Source organism: Eutrema salsugineum, unplaced genomic scaffold, assembly GCF_000478725.1.
Source record: "Eutrema salsugineum unplaced genomic scaffold, Eutsalg1_0 scaffold_11, whole genome shotgun sequence".
Classification (NCBI taxonomy): domain Eukaryota; kingdom Viridiplantae; phylum Streptophyta; class Magnoliopsida; order Brassicales; family Brassicaceae; genus Eutrema; species Eutrema salsugineum.
Window position 1 is genome coordinate 8166264 of NW_006256901.1, and position 17676 is coordinate 8183939.

General features: G+C 35.9%; 1 protein-coding gene across 1 annotated transcript; it reads right to left on the reverse strand.

The window, feature by feature from the left end:
* Nucleotides 1-2424: 2424 nt before the first annotated feature.
* Nucleotides 2425-5537, reverse strand: LOC18026307 (protein trichome birefringence-like 13). The gene is made up of 6 exons (XM_006409590.2): nucleotides 5020-5537; nucleotides 4596-4773; nucleotides 4194-4334; nucleotides 3620-3740; nucleotides 3242-3376; nucleotides 2425-2793 (listed from the first exon to the last, which is right to left on the reverse strand). The coding sequence occupies exons 1-6, from the start codon at nucleotides 5417-5419 to the stop codon at nucleotides 2527-2529; spliced, it is 1242 nt and encodes a 413-aa protein (XP_006409653.1). The 5' UTR covers nucleotides 5420-5537; the 3' UTR covers nucleotides 2425-2526.
* Nucleotides 5538-17676: the final 12139 nt, after the last annotated feature.

A 17676-nucleotide genomic window follows, 5' to 3' on the forward strand; every position in this document is an offset into this window, starting at 1 on the left:
GAAAAAAATACTAAAATTTGATCAATACCTTAGTCTTAAAACATTAAGTTAATTTATTGACAAGTTTTAGAAATATTTTAATTTTTCATCAATTTTTAAGTTAAGTTTTGGATGCTTATTTATTTTTTTTTTAGTATTCATTGATAACTTGGAGTTGTTCTTTTTTTTAGTTGTATATTTTTCATTTATGTTTTTATGATCTAAAAGTAGCAATATTTATAATAAAAAAATAAAAATAAGAAAAAAATTCATCAGAAATTTGGGTGAAAAACAAAAAAACATGGATTTTGTCTTTTGTTTAGAATATGGTCATTTTTTTCAAAATACAATTTTCCCATATTTTAGAAAAGCTATTTTCAAAAAAAATTATTGGAGAATAAATATACTTTTCCAAAATAAAAATATAGAAATGTAGAAATCTATACCCTAAATTGGTAATAGCGAACCCAAATTGAATCACGTAATATGGCTACCATATAGAACAATCAACTACAATCATCTATAGTAAATAACATATAACTATCAAAATTTATACCCTAAATGCATGATAGTGAACCCAAATCGAATAACGTAAACTCTAAACCTTAAAAATAAATAATAAACTTTGATAGATATTATACAAACAATTTAGGATACGAAACACACAAAAGAGATATAAAATCATTAAAGAAAAACATAAATTACAACCATAAAAACATATAAATGTATAAATCTATACCCGAAATGGGTAATAGCGAATCTAAATTGAATAACATAAAATATGGCTACCACATAGAACAATCAACTATAGAAATCTAAACCCTAAATGGATACTAGCGAATCCAAATTGAATAATCTAAACCTAAACCTTAAATAAAATATAAACCTAAACCTAAACCTAAACCCTAAAAATAAATAATAACGTAACCCTAAACCTAAACCATAATCTAAATCTAAATTGAATAACGTAAACCTTAAACCTTAAAAATAAATAGTAAACCTTGATGGATACTATACAACCAATTTAGGATACAAAACACACAAAATAGATATTAAACCGTTAAGGAAAAATATATAATACAACAACCATGAAAATAAAATATAGAAATCTATACCCTAAATGGGTAATAGCGAACCCAAATTGAATCACATAAATATGGGTACTATATAAAACAATCAAATATAGAAATCTAAATACTAAATGGGTACTAGCGAACCCAGATAAAAAAAATTCTAAAGTATCAAAACCGTAAATAACATATAATTATTAAAATCTATACCCTAATAGCTGATAGCGAAAGCAAATTGAATAACGTAAACTGTAAACACTAAGAAACAAATATATCTTGATGAATACTATATAACCATTTGAGGATACTAAACACACAAACACAATATTAAACCGTTTAATCAAAACATAAAGTACAATAACCATAAAAACATTAAAATGTAGAAATCTATACCCTTAATGGGTAATAACAAAGCCAAACTGAATTATAGAAAATATGGCTACCATATAGAATAATCAACTATAAAAATCTAAACCCTAAATTAGTACTAGCGAACCCAAATTGAATCACGTAAAATATGATTACCATATAGAGTAATTAACTATAGAAATCTAAACTCTAAATGGGTAATAGCGAACCCAAATTGACTAACGTAAACTCTAAACCATAAGAAAAATACTAAACTTTGATGAATACCTTATTCTTAAAATATTCAGTTAATTTATTGATAAATTTTAAAAATATTTTTATTTTTCATAAAATTTTAAGTTAAGTTTTGATGGTTTTAATTTTTTATCATTCTTTGATAACTTGGATTGTTTTTTTTTTAATTGTATATTTTGCATTTGTGTTTTTATTATCTAAACGTAACAATATTTATTATAAAAAGAATAATAAGAAAAAAAATCATCAGCAATTTTGGGTGAAAAACCACAATGGATTTTGACTTTTGTTTAGAAAGTGATCATTGTTTTCAAAATACAGTTTTATTTTCAAACATCTTAATTGGATAATAAATATATATTTATGAAAAAACTAAAACGAAAAACTGTTTAAAGAATTTAAAATAATTAAGGTTTAAAGTATATGGAAAAAAAAGAAAGTTATAATAATAAAAAAGGTTAAAAAAGTATGTGGGAAAAGAGAGAAGATAAAAAGAAAGAAAAAAAACATAAAAAACATATTATAATGACATATTTCTAAATAAATTAGAAAATTAGGGCACAATTAAGAAAGTAAACAGTAAAAACTACCTAAAAACTACCTAATCCTGATTTTAAAATTACCCATTTCTTAAATTAAAAACTTAAAAACTACCTATTCAGCAATTTTCTCTTTCGATTTGTGGCTCTCCAGAAGAATAAAAAAGAAAAGAAGAGAGAATTTACAAAAAAAAAAAAGTATTGCATGTTGTAGTGTAGGCCTACAAGAAAACTAAAATAAAAGAATTTGCAGGACATAACATCAAAATTTACAAGATGTTATTTGAATTAACAGGAGATTCGTTAATATAGAAAAAAAGGGTGTGTGATACAGGTTACAAATCTTTAATCTTATGAAGAGTTGCGACGAATAAATCGTTCCAAGTGTCTGTAAGTCCCGGGAGGCACCAATGCATGCAGTCATCATGATTCTTCCCACCAGCAGCTGCAGGATGAGCATCTGCTCTGTACTCGCTCATTCGAGTTATGTCCAAAACGTGGAAGGTGCTTCTTCCACTGTTAAAGGAGTTATAGAGGTGTTGATTCACCAAACGAACCTCTACATTTGTTCCATTGTTCCTCACCGAGAACAATTCTTCAACCTACCATAAAATATATCGAGGCAGATTATTATATATTTATATGTATCTCCTAAACCTTAGCTTCCAAATGATAAAAAAATACTCAAATACCTAATAGACTCGGGATACCGAAAATGCAGCATACTGCATATACCAAGCTACACAAAAATAGACTTATTCTCGGGTTCCCAAAAATTTTATTATTCATGCTCTTCTAGGTCAGGTACAGAATAGCTGAAATTTACAAATATATTTGGCAATACCAACGGATAGTTTGTCGACTAAAAAAAAAACTAGCTATTTGAAGTTGAGAAGCCCATACGCTTGTCAAAGACGATGCGTTTATGCAAAGTAGTTATCTAATGTAGCTTTTCGTGGCAGTGTCAGTGTGTGCATGTGTTTGTGCCATATTACATGTAACAATAATTAACAATTAAATCAATGATTAAGGTAAAAATGAAAAACTTACTTCTCTAGGTAACAAAGGTTGCAGTCGTTGACAAGTACCACCTTGGTCCCAGTCACCTCCTTCAAAATGCCTAGGTGATTGTGTCCGGAGGAATATGATACCTCCAGGTCGCTTCGTTTTCTCCACAAAATTTACCTTGAACAATGGCAAATCGTCGTATGAGGATCACAATACTTCACTAACACTAGTTTATCATATTGCACACTTTAGTGCTGGCATAAAGACTGATTTTTCAATACAAAACGCTATTAAGTCACATACTACTGCCAAAAAACCGAATCATAGCACCTGTTCATTGTTGTTTACAGATAAGGCAAAATCAAATATCTTACGTGAATTGCCATAACAGAGGAAAACAGAGAAATCCAGAAAGCTTACCATATTGCTCAGAACCCGATCCAGGCCAGCAGCAGAAGGCACAGGAGGAAGTATTGGGCGGCCACGTTCAAAGAAAAGCATTGGAGATTTTAAAGGATCAAACTTTGATGGCGCCCACCACCTTACAGAGAGAAACACAACCAAAGGTTGTCAACAACATCTCAAGATCACATAACCAATTTCTTTTTAAACTAAAAGATGAAAGACCAAGGTATCATTTAACTGATATAACAAGTTACAAGCCTTTCATTTTTTTTCAGTTGAAGAAAGTAATATGCAGATAATTTGGCAACTTGAATTACTGTCATATATGTACGTAATAACTTAGAGATCAGTGGAGCGACTGGAACGGAAACTATCTCGAACTATAGGATTCCAAACTTCCAACAAAAATATTTGGAACTTAATATCTATATACAGAAAGCATGAACCAGAAGTAGACGAACTTAGTGACTAATGTCTAATGGTCATAAGGCATGGGATCTAACGTTGTGGTAAATTAGATGATGAAGCATTTTAACAAGCTAAAAACATTTTCATTTTCATCAGAAAGATACGTAAAGGGAGAATTTACCAATGCCCAGTGTTCAAAATGAGAATGTCATGGAAGCTTGGAGCCTTCTCCCATGAGCTTTCTGGAGTATCAACATCAACTCTATAGCCCTCTCTAAATCCAAGATCTTCTAACTCACCCCCATTAGCATTAGCTGACCACCTAAATTCCATCAGCGACAGCAAATATGTCTGATCAGTATAAAAACTACATAAAACCATACACACAGTTGATAGAGACACATATAAACATGCAATCATAACTGATGGAGAATACTGTTCAAACATAAAACAGATAATACAATCTAAAACATGATCTTTGAATGTGTTACTCAACAAATACAATTCTTATGAGGAAGATGATGAACAGAGCAAGCAAAAACTATCAGTCAAGCAAAAAAAATATAAACAGAACTTAGCTTACCTACCATAACGTGCCAAGAGATTTGTTCGATGATACGCGATGGTCAGATTGTAACGTAAAAACGTGAATCCACGATCTGCACCGGCCGGACGCCACTTCTTCAAATCTCCAGTCACACTCTTTAACATGCAGAACAGAGATACAAACATGTTCCTATTCAAGGAATCACCCACAAATCCTGCACTGTTGAAAAAAATTTAAGAATGTACAAAAACTCACATACTCAAGAGTAAAACCATACTATCTGAACAGCCAAGAGAAAACAACATTTCAATTTCTGAAATGGAACCTCTACGATTCAACAGAGTCCAGAATCTACCAAATACACTCAATTTAGCTTCTGATCCCTCAAATTTCAAAACTCTGAGAGCTAATAAGCAGTGCTTCAAGGAGGAGAGACAGAAAGAGAGAAGAAATCGTGTACCGATGTTTGTATTCCGGTGAGTCTCGAGAAATCTGAGTGGATCAAACGATGGAAGATCACAGTCCTTAGGCTTCCACCGCCATTTGGAGATCTCGTGGCCATTACTTTTGTTGTTACGAACGCAGTTCCATCCTTTGAAGATCTCTTTACAGGTACTATCGTACCTATCGGATCTGTGATTTGGGTCGTAGATCCAGGAGCCGTCAGAGAAGTCGCAAGTGGCGGAGACACTAGTGGGGGAAGCGTCGGGTTTTGGGGGGAAGACGGTGGCGGAGCGGTGGGTGGTGGGAGAAGAGAGAGAAGCACGTTTCGATAGAGAGAGCAGGAAGAAAATGGAGATGAAGCAGAGAAGTGATAAGAGAGGGAAGAGAGAGAGCTTGTTCTGTGGAGTTGTAGCCATGGCTGTTGGGATGTTTAGAGCATCTCACAGAACCTCTCAGCCATGGCGGGAGTGCGGAGATTGGGCTCTGATTATTTGGTTGAGTCGCACCCGAAACCTTGAATTCGATTGCTGGGGATTTATTTTTTTAGTGATTTGTGGTGAAAACTTTAGCCTGAAAACTTAGAAACTTTATTAATCACTGGAATGTATATATATAGTACATAGGGAATCTAGGTTAAGTACAATGCTCTGATGGGCCTAATGGGCCGGTATAAGAGTCCATATATGATATGTGTTATAACACTCTCCCTTGGACGAGTGAACCGGGTCAGCTACTCAATCGGGATCTCGATAATGCGCTGGGGAATGTTGCCTCATTAAAACCTTACCAGGAAAAACCCAGTGGGACAAAACCATGGTGAAGGAAAAAGAGTACAACACGCATTACTCCCCCTGATTGTAGCATCACTGCAGATCTCTAAGTCTATACATTCCTATCTGTTTGACGAGCTTCCGGTGTGTTGAAGTAGGCAATGATTTGGTGAAGAGGTCAGCTGAATTCTCACTGGATCGGACCTGCTGAACGCTGAGAGTGCCGTCCTTCTGCCAGTCTGAGGTTGAGAAGAACTTCGGTAGAATGTGCTTCGTCCGATCTCCTTTGATATATCCTTCCTTGAGCTGAGCTATGCATGCCGCGTTGTCTTCATACATCACCGTGGGCTGTGTGTCTTCGTCCATACCACAATCTCTGCGGATGTGCTGAGTCATGGAGCGCAGCCAGACGCATTCCCTACTAGCCTCATGAATGGCTAGGATTTCAGCATGGTTTGATGAAGTGGCAGTGAGTGTCTGCTTCATTGATCTCCAAGAGATGGCTGTTCCTCCATGCGTAAAAACGTAGCCAGTTTGAGACTTGGCAGTGTGCGGATCTGATAGATATCCTGCATCGGCGAAGCCGACTAACCCATCTTTATTTTGGTTAGTATAGAAGAGTCCTAAGTCTTGAGTACCTCGAAGGTATCTTAGGAGATGTTTTATACCGTTCCAGTGCCTCTGAGTTGGAGATGAACTATATCGAGCGAGGAGGTTCACGGCGAAACATATGTCTGGTCTAGTGTGACTAGCCAGGTACATTAACGCTCCTACAGCACTGAGGTATGGCTTTTCAGGACCAAGGATTTCTTCATCATCCTTTTTGGGACCAAGAGGGTCATCACTTAAGCTTCTAACTACCATTGGGCTGGTCAATGGGTGAGCTTGGTCCATATTAAATCGCTTGAGTACCTTTTCGATATAAGCCGATTGATGCACAAGGATTCCTCCTTTGATGTACTCAAGTTGTAATCCCAAACAGTACTTTGTTTTGCCTAGGTCTTTCATTTCGAATTCTGCTTTTAAGCAGTCGACTGTTTGGGAGATCTCACCAGATGTTCCGAGGATGTTTAGATTATCCACGTATACTGCTATGATTACAAATCCTTTGTTTGAGTACTTCTTGATGAAGATGCATGGACTGATGGGGTCATTTTTGTAGCCTTCTTTGATGAGGTAATCGCTGAGGCGGTTGTACCACATACGCCCACTTTGTTTCAGTCCATACAAGGATTTGTTCAGCCTGATGCAGTATTGATCTCAAGATGCATTTTTGTCTTTTAGTTCAATGCCATCTGGGAGTCTCATATATATTTCGTTGTCCAGGGGCCCATAGAGATATGCGGTTACAACATCCATTAACCGCAGATCAAGATTTTCTCTTATGGCCAGACTTATGAGGAATCGGAATGTTGTTGCATCCACCACTGGAGAATAAGTCTCCTCATAATCGATTCCGGGTCTCTGTGAGAATCCTTGTGCTACAAGCCGTGCTTTGTATCGAACGACTTCACCGAGTTCGTTCCTTTTGCGCACAAAGACCCATTTGTGGCCCACTGGCTTGATGTGTGATGGGGTCCGGATGATCGGACCGAACACGTTTCTGAGTTTGAGACTCTTTAACTCCACGTTTATGGCTTCTTTCCATTTTAGCCAATCTGTTCGATGTGTACACTGTGTTATTGACGTGGGTTCTAGATCCTCTTGCGTGAGCGCAACATCAAGTGCTACTTTGTATGCAAAGAGTGCATTTAAGTCGACTTCTTTTCGATTCCATTGTATTCCGGACATATTGTAATTGATGGAGATCTCATTGTTATCTTCTGAACCTGGAGATTCGGCGTCCTGAACTTGCATTGAGGGTTCATTAGATTGAGTCTCAGCCGCGGCTATGTCTGATATTGCAGGAATCCCGGTTTCGGTTATTGCACCTTTCTTTGATTTCCGGGGATTCTTATCTTTGGAACCGAGAGGTCTGCCCCGTTTGAGACGTGGTGCAGACTCTGTAGCAACTTGGGTCTGTCCCGTTGGGTCCCAAGTTCAGCAGCATGTAATACTGCATGTCCCCATGCTGAGGCCGGGAGCTTTGATCTCATGAGTAATGGTCGGGCTATCCATTGAATGCGTTTAATGAATGATTCAGCCAATCCATTTTGAGTATGGACATGTGCTACAGGATGTTCCACTATTACCCCCATGGCCATACAGTAGTCATTAAATGCTTGTGAGGTAAATTCACCAGCATTGTCAAGGCGGATAGTCTTTAGTGGGAAGTCAGAGAAATGGGCCCGCAATTTTATGATTTGGGCCAAGAACCTAGCGAAGGCTTGGTTCCGAGAGGACAAGAGACAAACATATGACCAACGGGTCGATGCGTCTATAAGGACCATGAAGTACCGGAATGGTCCGGAAGATGGATGTATAGGTCCACAGATATCGCCCTGGATTCTTTCTAGGAAATGAAGTGTTTGTTTAGAGATTTTAACTGGTGAAGGCCGAGTGATCAATTTGCCTTGAGAACAAGCTGTGTACATGAGGTGTTGAGGATAAGCTCGGTTTTCTTTGAGGGTATGCCCTTGAGAGTTTTGAATTAGTTTACGCATCATATTTGCACCGGGATGACCGAGCCGGTCGTGCCAAATAGTATAATCAGTAAACCGGGCTTTGAGAGTGGTATTAGCTTCAATCATACTGACTTTAGCATGGTAAAGTCCAGTAGAGAGCGCGGGTATGGTTTCGAGGATTTGTTTATGGCCGTCTACGGTTTTAGTGACTAGGAGGGATTCTTTGTTCCCTTGACCTTGGGTTTCTATGTGGAAACCATTATGTCTTATATCCTTGAAGCTCAGAAGATTTCTCTTCGAACTAGGAGAATATAGAGCATCTGGTATTTCAAGTTGTGTGCCATTTGATAGCAACACATAGGCATGGCCATATCCTTCGATAAGGTTTGAGGGACCCGCGATGGTGCTAATATTTGCGGTTTGATAGGTTAGGTTTATGAAGTAACTTTTGTTTCTTAAGATAGTGTGGCTGGATCCACTATCTACGACTATGGTTTCCATTTGCTGGTGTGCTTCATTATGAATAGAAGATAGAATTTAGTATTGAGGAATTCAGAAAATGTGATAAATCATAAAGTAAAGCAGTGTCTGAGAATAAAGGCAAATGGAAAAAAAAAATGAAACAAATCCCAAAATGAAAAAAAAATAAAGAACAAAATCAAATTGTATCAGAGTTTCAGATGATTGAATTAATCGAGGAGATCAGCTGTTTCATAGTCCATGGGGTCGGTCTGCTCGTTTGTGGTGTTCTCATCATCAAGGAGGTCGTCACCTTCCAGGTTAGCAGCATCGACTGGCTGAGTCATGTTGGCTTCAGCAGGAGCTTTTCCGTACTTCTGGTATAGATCGCAGTGGATCTTGGGGGTGCGACATTGCTTTGTTGGGTGGTTGAACATCCCACATCTGGTACAAGCAGAGTGATCGGGGTTGGTGTGGCGGGTCGGCTTGGTGATGCCTCGACCACGACCAGGACCATAACTGAGGTTAGGTCGGTTGCCGCGACCATGTCCGCGTCCACGTCTTCCACGTCCATGTCCTCGGCCATTACCACGTCCATTACCACGTCCACGGCGGTGATCTGAGGATCTATCGGGTTGAACATGGTAGGACTCTTGACGAGAAGCTGGGATAGGAGCCGATCCCGGGGGCCTCATAGCGCTGTTCCTCATAAGCAGCTGGTTATTCTTCTCAGCGAGGAGAAGACAGGACAACAAGTCTTCGTACAATGTGTGTTTCATTGCACGGTATTGTTGTTGGAGCACAACATTCTCTGTGCTGAATGTGGATAATGTTTTCTCGAGGAGATCATTATCTGTCACATCCTCGCCACAGAGTTTCCGGATGGCAACAATACGAAAGAGTTCGTTGTTGTAATCATCTACGGATTTGTAGTCCTGGAACCGAAGGTTCTTCCAGTCGAAATCTGCCTGAGGCAACTGGACCATTTTCTGATGGTCATATCGCTTTTTCAGCGCTTGCCACAATTCAAGTGGATTCTCAAAAGTGAGATATTGCTGCTTAAGGCTCGAGGCCAGATGATGGCGTATGTGACATATCGCCTGAGACTGTCCCTTACGGGATGCGGTGTTACCGTCGGTAATACACGCATCGAGTTCTTTCGATGCAAGGAACAAGCGCATGTCTAGGGCCCACTCGAGGTAGTTATCCCCGGAGACGTGAAGGGCCTCGAATTCACATTTCTGAATGTTTGACATCTGAAACATGAGATTGATTTTGTTAGGGATTGTTTTGAGAAAATTTTGAATGCTGATGATGAAACTTTCTATTTTGAGAATATTTCTATTTTAGGAAAGTTTCTAAATTTGGAAAGTTTCTAATTTGGGTAATTTTCTAAATGAGGAAAGTTTCTATGTCGGGAAAATTTCTATATGAGGAAAGTTTTTATATGAGGAAACTTTCTATTAGAGGGAACTTTCTCGGAAATAGTAAATTTTAAAGGGTATGGTTTTAGTTACCCCGAACATGATGTCGGTTTAATAGCTGTGATTTAATCGGTTAAAGCCGAATATAATTTCGGTTAATGAGAACCAGGTTTAGCCGGTTTTAGGCGGTTTAGGAGGAACCCTAGGGGAGCCGAATATGATTAGGGTTTTATCTAGGGTTTTAACGGTTTGGAAAACATATTTTGGATGTGATTTCGAGATCTATAGGATCTGTGGTCGATGGTTTTAATAATTTCACAAGGACAACAAAGAAATCACGTGAAAAGGACTAGGGTTTAAGCATTATGACTTACGATTTTGAAGATTACAAAATCGTGAATCAAGCTTAGGATTTAGGGTTGATTTTCTTAGTTTATTCAATCAAGTGTTTCAAGCAAGAGAATCAACAATCAAATAAGCTGCAACAAGCTTATTAAACATGAAGAAAATCGAATAGGTTTATGCCATAAACATGGCCAAAAACGGTTGTTAGGTTTTTGTAGATTAGGGTTTTATAAAACGAGTTTAAAACCTTTAAACATGCATAAACTTGTAATTTAAACAATCAATCAACAAGTTATCAATCAATCATCAGAGTATCAAACACTTTCAATCAATTAGAGATCGATTTTTTTTTTTTTTTTTTATAGGGTTTTGAAGTGTTTAAACAACAGGTTCTATGGCTCTCAGTTTTAGAAGATACCTTTTCCACCTTTGGATTTCTGACAGGCTAATGAAACTGGGAGCTAATAGACCTCAGTTAGCCGCTACAAATTCCAAGGATTGATCACCAAAACTGGAGAAGCTGCTGGTTGAAGAAGGAAAAACTCGGATCTGGTTTTTTTTTTTTCGGTTGATCGTCGTGTACTGTAAGTGTGCGTGAGGGCGCGTCCGACGTTGGATCGACAAACGGTTTTCACCAGTAGATTCGTCTCGTCGAGGGCTTCGATTTGATATGTAGATCGTCTTCTGGTTCCTCACGGTTTGGAAGATATGCGTCTTTTAAGTTTCGACTTGCTTTTAGGGTTTTGGTGGTGGCCGGATTTATTAGGGTTTTTCGCTCAGAGAGTCTTATCGTGCTGATAACGTGTTGTGAAAACTTAGAAACTTTATTAATCACTGGAATGTATATATAGAGTACATAGGGAATCTAGGTTAAATACAATGCCCTGATGGGCCTAATGGGCCGGTATAAGAGTCCATATATGATATGTGTTATAACAAGCCAATTATTTTTACAAAATATAAGTGCGTTTTACCGCAATTTTTTAGTAGATTCAATTTACTGGAAAAACATGATCAAAATTAGTTAAATAAAAAAGAGAAGATGTAAAAACTCTATCTACAGTATTTGGTCGGTATGTTAATTACTTTTTAACTTTTTTGTTTTTTTATTATTTATTAATTCATTTTTCATCACGATATGTTTTTCTCTTTCATTTAGTTAATATATAAGTTATACAATTACATAACTTGTTAATAAACTACATAGGTATATATATAGCCAATACAGTTAAATAACTTGTTAACAAAGTACATATTTTATTAGCATGGTAAGTTTATACTTTTTTAGCATACTCCAACGTGATCGGACACTAGAAATCTGCTAAGATATTTGCGTCTGACAATGACTTATAGTGGTCGAAATCAAGATTCAGTGACAGCGTCGAAGGACCGTGTTGAAGGCATCACGCAGATTGAATAACAAACGAAATTGATGAGAGATGCTGAGGATTTGGATCTCTCGTTGATCTGATCACGTATTTGATCCTCCAACCTCTGTATTTATTCCGTCAAACTAGTGGAATCTATAAAACCTAAATCGCTGAAAATCTCGGTTAGCTTCGATTGATCTGGTAAGATCTGATGCTTGATTCTGGTGACTGTGTCCGTCACATTATGACAGAGAGCTTCGTCGCAAAGATCAATGAACTAAAACAAGTTAGGGATCAATATCCTGTTAGACTATGGTAACAAGTTACATGTTATTGTATCATGCTAAAATTTATTGTATCAAGTAAATATGTAAATGTACTGCTAACATTTGTTTTAACATGGTAATTAATCATTGTTGGTTAACTTACACGTTATCTATAAGGTTTATATGTTATTATACGATTTAAACATTTTGATATAGCTCTAATTTTTTATTTCACAAGATAAGTAAAATTGTAAATCATCAACCTTTAGATTAACTTATTAGATTCATCAGAAAAACATTGATTCTATATTTCATCTTCAATCTCCAGAAACCACAATATATGAACAGTAGTCACCGATAATAACCAGAAATCAAATTTATACCCAACTGAGAAGATTGAAGACGTTTTGCTTTGTTTTCATCAAGGACTTTAAAAATAGCTGAAATGGTTTTCGATTTCTGGTACGAGTTTCACCCTTTCACCAATCGGCTCTTGCCCGGCAGCGAAGAACCTCTCGGAGAAATTCAGATTCGACATCTACAGAAATGTTAACACGCAATCGATGAAATTAGATGTGAAAACTGTATAATAGAAATAAAAAGTTACGGGATTTAGATACTTACTGATCTATAAAGGATGAGAGATGCAGCGGAGGAGATCGTATATAGGGATCTAGGCGAAAACATAATGTAAGGGCATTAGTGTATTTAAAAAAAAGTAACACTGCACTTTCCCATTTAGCTAAATATGAATACTAACTAGGTTATCTAGCACAAATTCTTTAAAATTTAGTCCACATCAAATTTTTTTTCTTCAACTTACCATTGCAAGATGAAAGTCTTTTTCCTCTCTCTCTTCTCTCATATCTATTTTTGAGAGAGAGAGCACTTTTTCTCTTCAATTTTCTTATAAATTTGGATCAGTTGATCGATTTTTATTTCATTTTTATCGGACAATAAACTTCCAACATGGTTCGGAGTTTCTCTTCCGACTAAATCCGTATCTTCGCCTTTTGCGATGCGATGTTTAATTCTCAATTTTTCTTTTAAAATTTGTTGCAGGTTTCATCTCTTGCTTGGAGTAATATCTTTGCTTGCTTCTTCCTCTTGCCTAGTGCAATGATACTTAAAAATTCATTGGATCTGATGGTGGCGGAGCTTCCCTGAAGGTTGAAATTTCAATAAATATTTAAAATAGATTTACTCTGTTTTGCAGTGTTTTAAATTCCAATGACTATATCTTGGAATTGAAGATCGTCAAAAGGAAAGACTCAAGGTACAAATCAATTTGCTGTAAAGTTTGGAACTGTTGGAGATGAAACGTGAGATGCCGGAGGCGAAGAATGGTGTCGGAAACAGCAAGGATTGAAGACACACTCGATGAAGGACATGTGGATTTCTAATTGCTTGAGTAGTCACGCGTGTTTTATACACGTGTTTATTTTATGTGTGTTCTGATTTGAGTTTGTAACTAGGCTTAACAAATTGTGTACTTTGTTTCGTTGCCCATTAGGCTCTGAGACCATGCCCATCGCTGGATTCAGATGGAGTTCTTAGGTACTTTTACTAATTAAAATAAATGAAAAATGCAAAAAGTTCTACGAACCCGATCTCTAAAACTCTTATATAACAACTTCATTGAAGGGAGGTTCATAAAAACGTGGCACACTTTCATTCGTTAATTGTTTTTTGAGACACTCTCTTTCCTTTTTTCCTCTTCTCTTTCCATTTTTAAATATATATATTTTTTTATGGAGACATTCCCTTTTCTCTCTCCTCATAAAAATTTATTATTAAAATATTTTTTTAGAACCTATAGTGGAACTCAGCGATGGACATGCTCTGATGATATGTGTTGGCCGACAACAAAAAAATAGCTTATTTGTTTTATTCAACTACCTATTTTAAGTAGTATTAAAATATTTTTTACAACTTAAAATCTTTCTCTCATCTCTCACTTATCTTTGAGGAAGAAAGAAAGACGATTTTTGATCTTGATCTAAATGTAGAACCTTCTCTGAATTTGTCAGATTCTTTATATTGTTCTATTCCAATTACATTTGATTTCTTTTTCCGTGTTAATCTGATAACACCTGATTTTGACCACTTTTCACTATTGATTTCAAATGCTTTTTCAAAGGTTTTATTTTGTTTTAGGAACTTTTATTATGATTTCCATGTATTTGTAGTTTCAATGCTCTTTTCAGGAAACTTAGAGAATATGATGGCAAAATGAAAGAAATCCACATTTTTAGCTCAGAGTCAGACCGTTAGAAGTTCAGCCTCAAATGAAGACTTTCTAACCGTCTGATCCAACTTAAATTTGGAGACAATCAAGAGGAGACAACCAGATATTCATAGCACTTTACATCACAAAGCTTCGACGGTGCAATCAAAAGATACATGGAGAACAAGTTGACCCAGTTCATCAGTCCCAGAAGACTCTCACCCGCGGGAAACACATGTTTTACCTGCCCTGGAAGACTCTCCCCCCCCGGTGGACCTTAGGACGAGCCACAAGGCCCAACATCAAAGCCCACTTCGCCATTTCTCTTCAGAGAAGCCCTAAATGAGACCTGGAAGACCTTAGGACCTATAAATACATTGTTTAGCAGTCCTAAATGGGTGTGTGCTCCTGTAATGAGATTTTGAGCCACCAAACTTGTTTTTCTAGGTTAGGCGATGGAAATGGGGATTTTTCCCCAGATCCATTGTTCTTCCTCCTTTTTATCTTATTAAATTTTCTGTTTCATTCTTTTGCGTTCTTCTATGTCTTTCATCATTCATTGCATCATGTAGATTGGTCCCAGAGAGTCAAGTTGTTTGAAGATATTGACAAACATATATATCGATTATGATTTCTATTAATCTAGACCATATTCTGGATCTCATCTCTTCTAAGTTGTTCATAAAACATGAGAGTAGATTCATGGCCTATTCTCTGAGCCTAGGATCGATCAGAGCCACGAGAGTGCTGTATCAGATCATCCATACCTAGATTCAGAAGAACATAGTCGCTATAGGAGTCGAAAGCTACCTATAGAGAAGATGTAAGCAGACGAATTCAATGTCTAATGCATGATCTTAATTTTAGCATGAGAGCGAGAGTTAATTGCTAGATCTAAGAGATTAGTTGATTAAGGTGACGAGAGTTGGTTAATCATACATATGTCTATTCTAGTTCCATGCAGATTCCCATAAACAGATGAAGATAAATCATCCGGAAGCTAATTGGAAATGCCATCATACATCAATTAGAGTAAACCGGAGAAGTCTAAATCACCACCTATGAGTTTAAGAGTCTTTAGTTTGAGTCGATATGCTTAATTTAGATGTTCTTTTAACGATTCATCCCGCATTGCATCTTATTTCTTGTGAATATTAGATTAGGTTTAGTTTAGGATCTTAACCAAAAACCCTAGAACTTTTATTGGTTTATGACTTTGCTTACTTCCCAGTTTGTTGTTTCTCGCAGATTAGACGTCATCCCTGTGGATCGACACCCTAAGTCCTACAACGTCAATCTGTGCACTTGCAGACACTAGGGTTTTATAAATTTAAAACTTTTGGAGGACCAATGGGCTTGTTAAAAAAACAACCTAGGCCCGCAAACCCATCATAATCAGATAATAATTTATTACGCTAGTGTTGATACAAGCACATAGCTGTCAATGGCTTATATGACTTCGGATAAACAGATCTTCAAGCAGCGGATTGATAGAACGATGATGGTGGATCGAAGAACGCCACTCAAGGGTGTGAAAGCCCTTGTGATGAGTTCACAAACCTATTCTCAAGGAATCTCACAAAAAAAAAACATAGATTTAATGTTTACTAAGTAAAGGAATCCCACGTAACTTAGATAACCAAAAACAAAGCCTAAACTTTAGAGAGAAACCTCTTTATTTCTATTTTTCCAAAAATCTGTATATATTTTTATAATGACAAGTGATGAGCTTTTATATACTCATTTACAAGACCTTCAAGGTCAAAGAAATTAATTACAAGAAAAAATTATGCACAGTAAAAAAAGAAGAAAAATCAGCTAAATTAAATCTATGGTCTTCTTCCATTAATTTAGTCATCAGATTTAATAAAAATTAATTCTTTTTATCTAGACAATTTCTTGATATATCCATGATCTAATTTTCTTCTAGAAACTTCTTGAGATTCTGGACTTGATTTGAATTGGATCATTTGTTGTTGATACACCATTATCATGGTTGCATCAAGTATGAATAATTAATTTTTGACTCTGTTCGGATAGTTTGTTTTCATATCCAAATATATTATTTTTCTCTTTAACCTATTTTTGATTTTGGGTCTGATTTTCTGGAAGTAGACTTCGCCATGGTATTCATTGTCAGACTTAAATACTGGTTATCTTCTAAGATTCGGTGGAGTATATCTTTGTCATTTCCAATCGCTCAATCGAGCAATAAACACAGATCTAATCAGCAGATTAGATTAGGCCAATGATGGACGGTTAATTTTAGTGAAGCTTAGAAGCAGAGCAAATTAACAATTGCATTTTGTTTTTTGGCAGCGGCACATGATGTAATGTGTCAGTAGCATTGTATCATCTTTCAACTCTTTCCATCACACGTGTATGACCACGCGTAAGGTTCAAAGCTTTTTTTTTAATTACTTAGTAATATTTTAATGGAAAAATTGTTCTATATGACATTTTTGAGTTTTAATGCATCTCATGACATCTAGTGACTTATATTCTACTCCATGACATTTTTTAATGCAAAACACTAAATTAACTTTGTTTGTGTTCCCATGTTCAGATGAGACTAATTCTGTGTCAAATTTGTAAGAAAAAAAAGTCTCGTATAGTTACATAATAGATACCAGTATACTAAATTAATGCTGAGTGATGCAAAAATAGATACTTTTTATATTAAAATAAGTTAGTATGTGAGTATATATTAACTCGATGAGTGACATGCATTAAAAGTGTGTGGGTTAACTTACATAATGGTATATGTACAAGGTGATAAGAAATATGTGGCTGATATTAAGTGAATATTGTAGTAACATTTTAAAATTTATGTGTATGGTAAAATAAGTATGTGAACATTTTGTATAAGTGCATGAATATGTATTTGTATAATACATTGTATAATACATGAACATTGTATAATACATGAATATTGGACAATTATGAAAAACTTTGGAGATGATGGTAATATATGAAGTCATTATAAGAACTTATATATATATATATATATATATACATGTCTTGCATATATCAAATATATTATTATTTTGAAAACGATCTACATACATGAATAAATAAGCATTTTATGTATGTCTATTAAATTTGTATATGAAACATATTTCCATCATAAAACATACATATATGACAATACTAATACACATACAATAGGTTTATATAATATACATCATATTGTATACCATGAAATGTTATTGTCTGAAATGCAATGATATAAAAATAAGCAAATTAAT

Coding starts and splice junctions, on each gene's coding strand:
- LOC18026307 (XM_006409590.2), bottom strand. CDS start 5,419: ATGGCTACAACTCCACAGAACAAGCTCTCTCTCTTCCCTCTCTTATCA. Junction 3,377..3,619: donor ATCGGGTTCTGAGCAATATG/GTAAGCTTTCTG, acceptor CCATTGTTCAAG/GTAAATTTTGTGGAGAAAAC. Junction 2,794..3,241: donor AACCTTTGTTACCTAGAGAA/GTAAGTTTTTCA, acceptor ATTTTATGGTAG/GTTGAAGAATTGTTCTCGGT.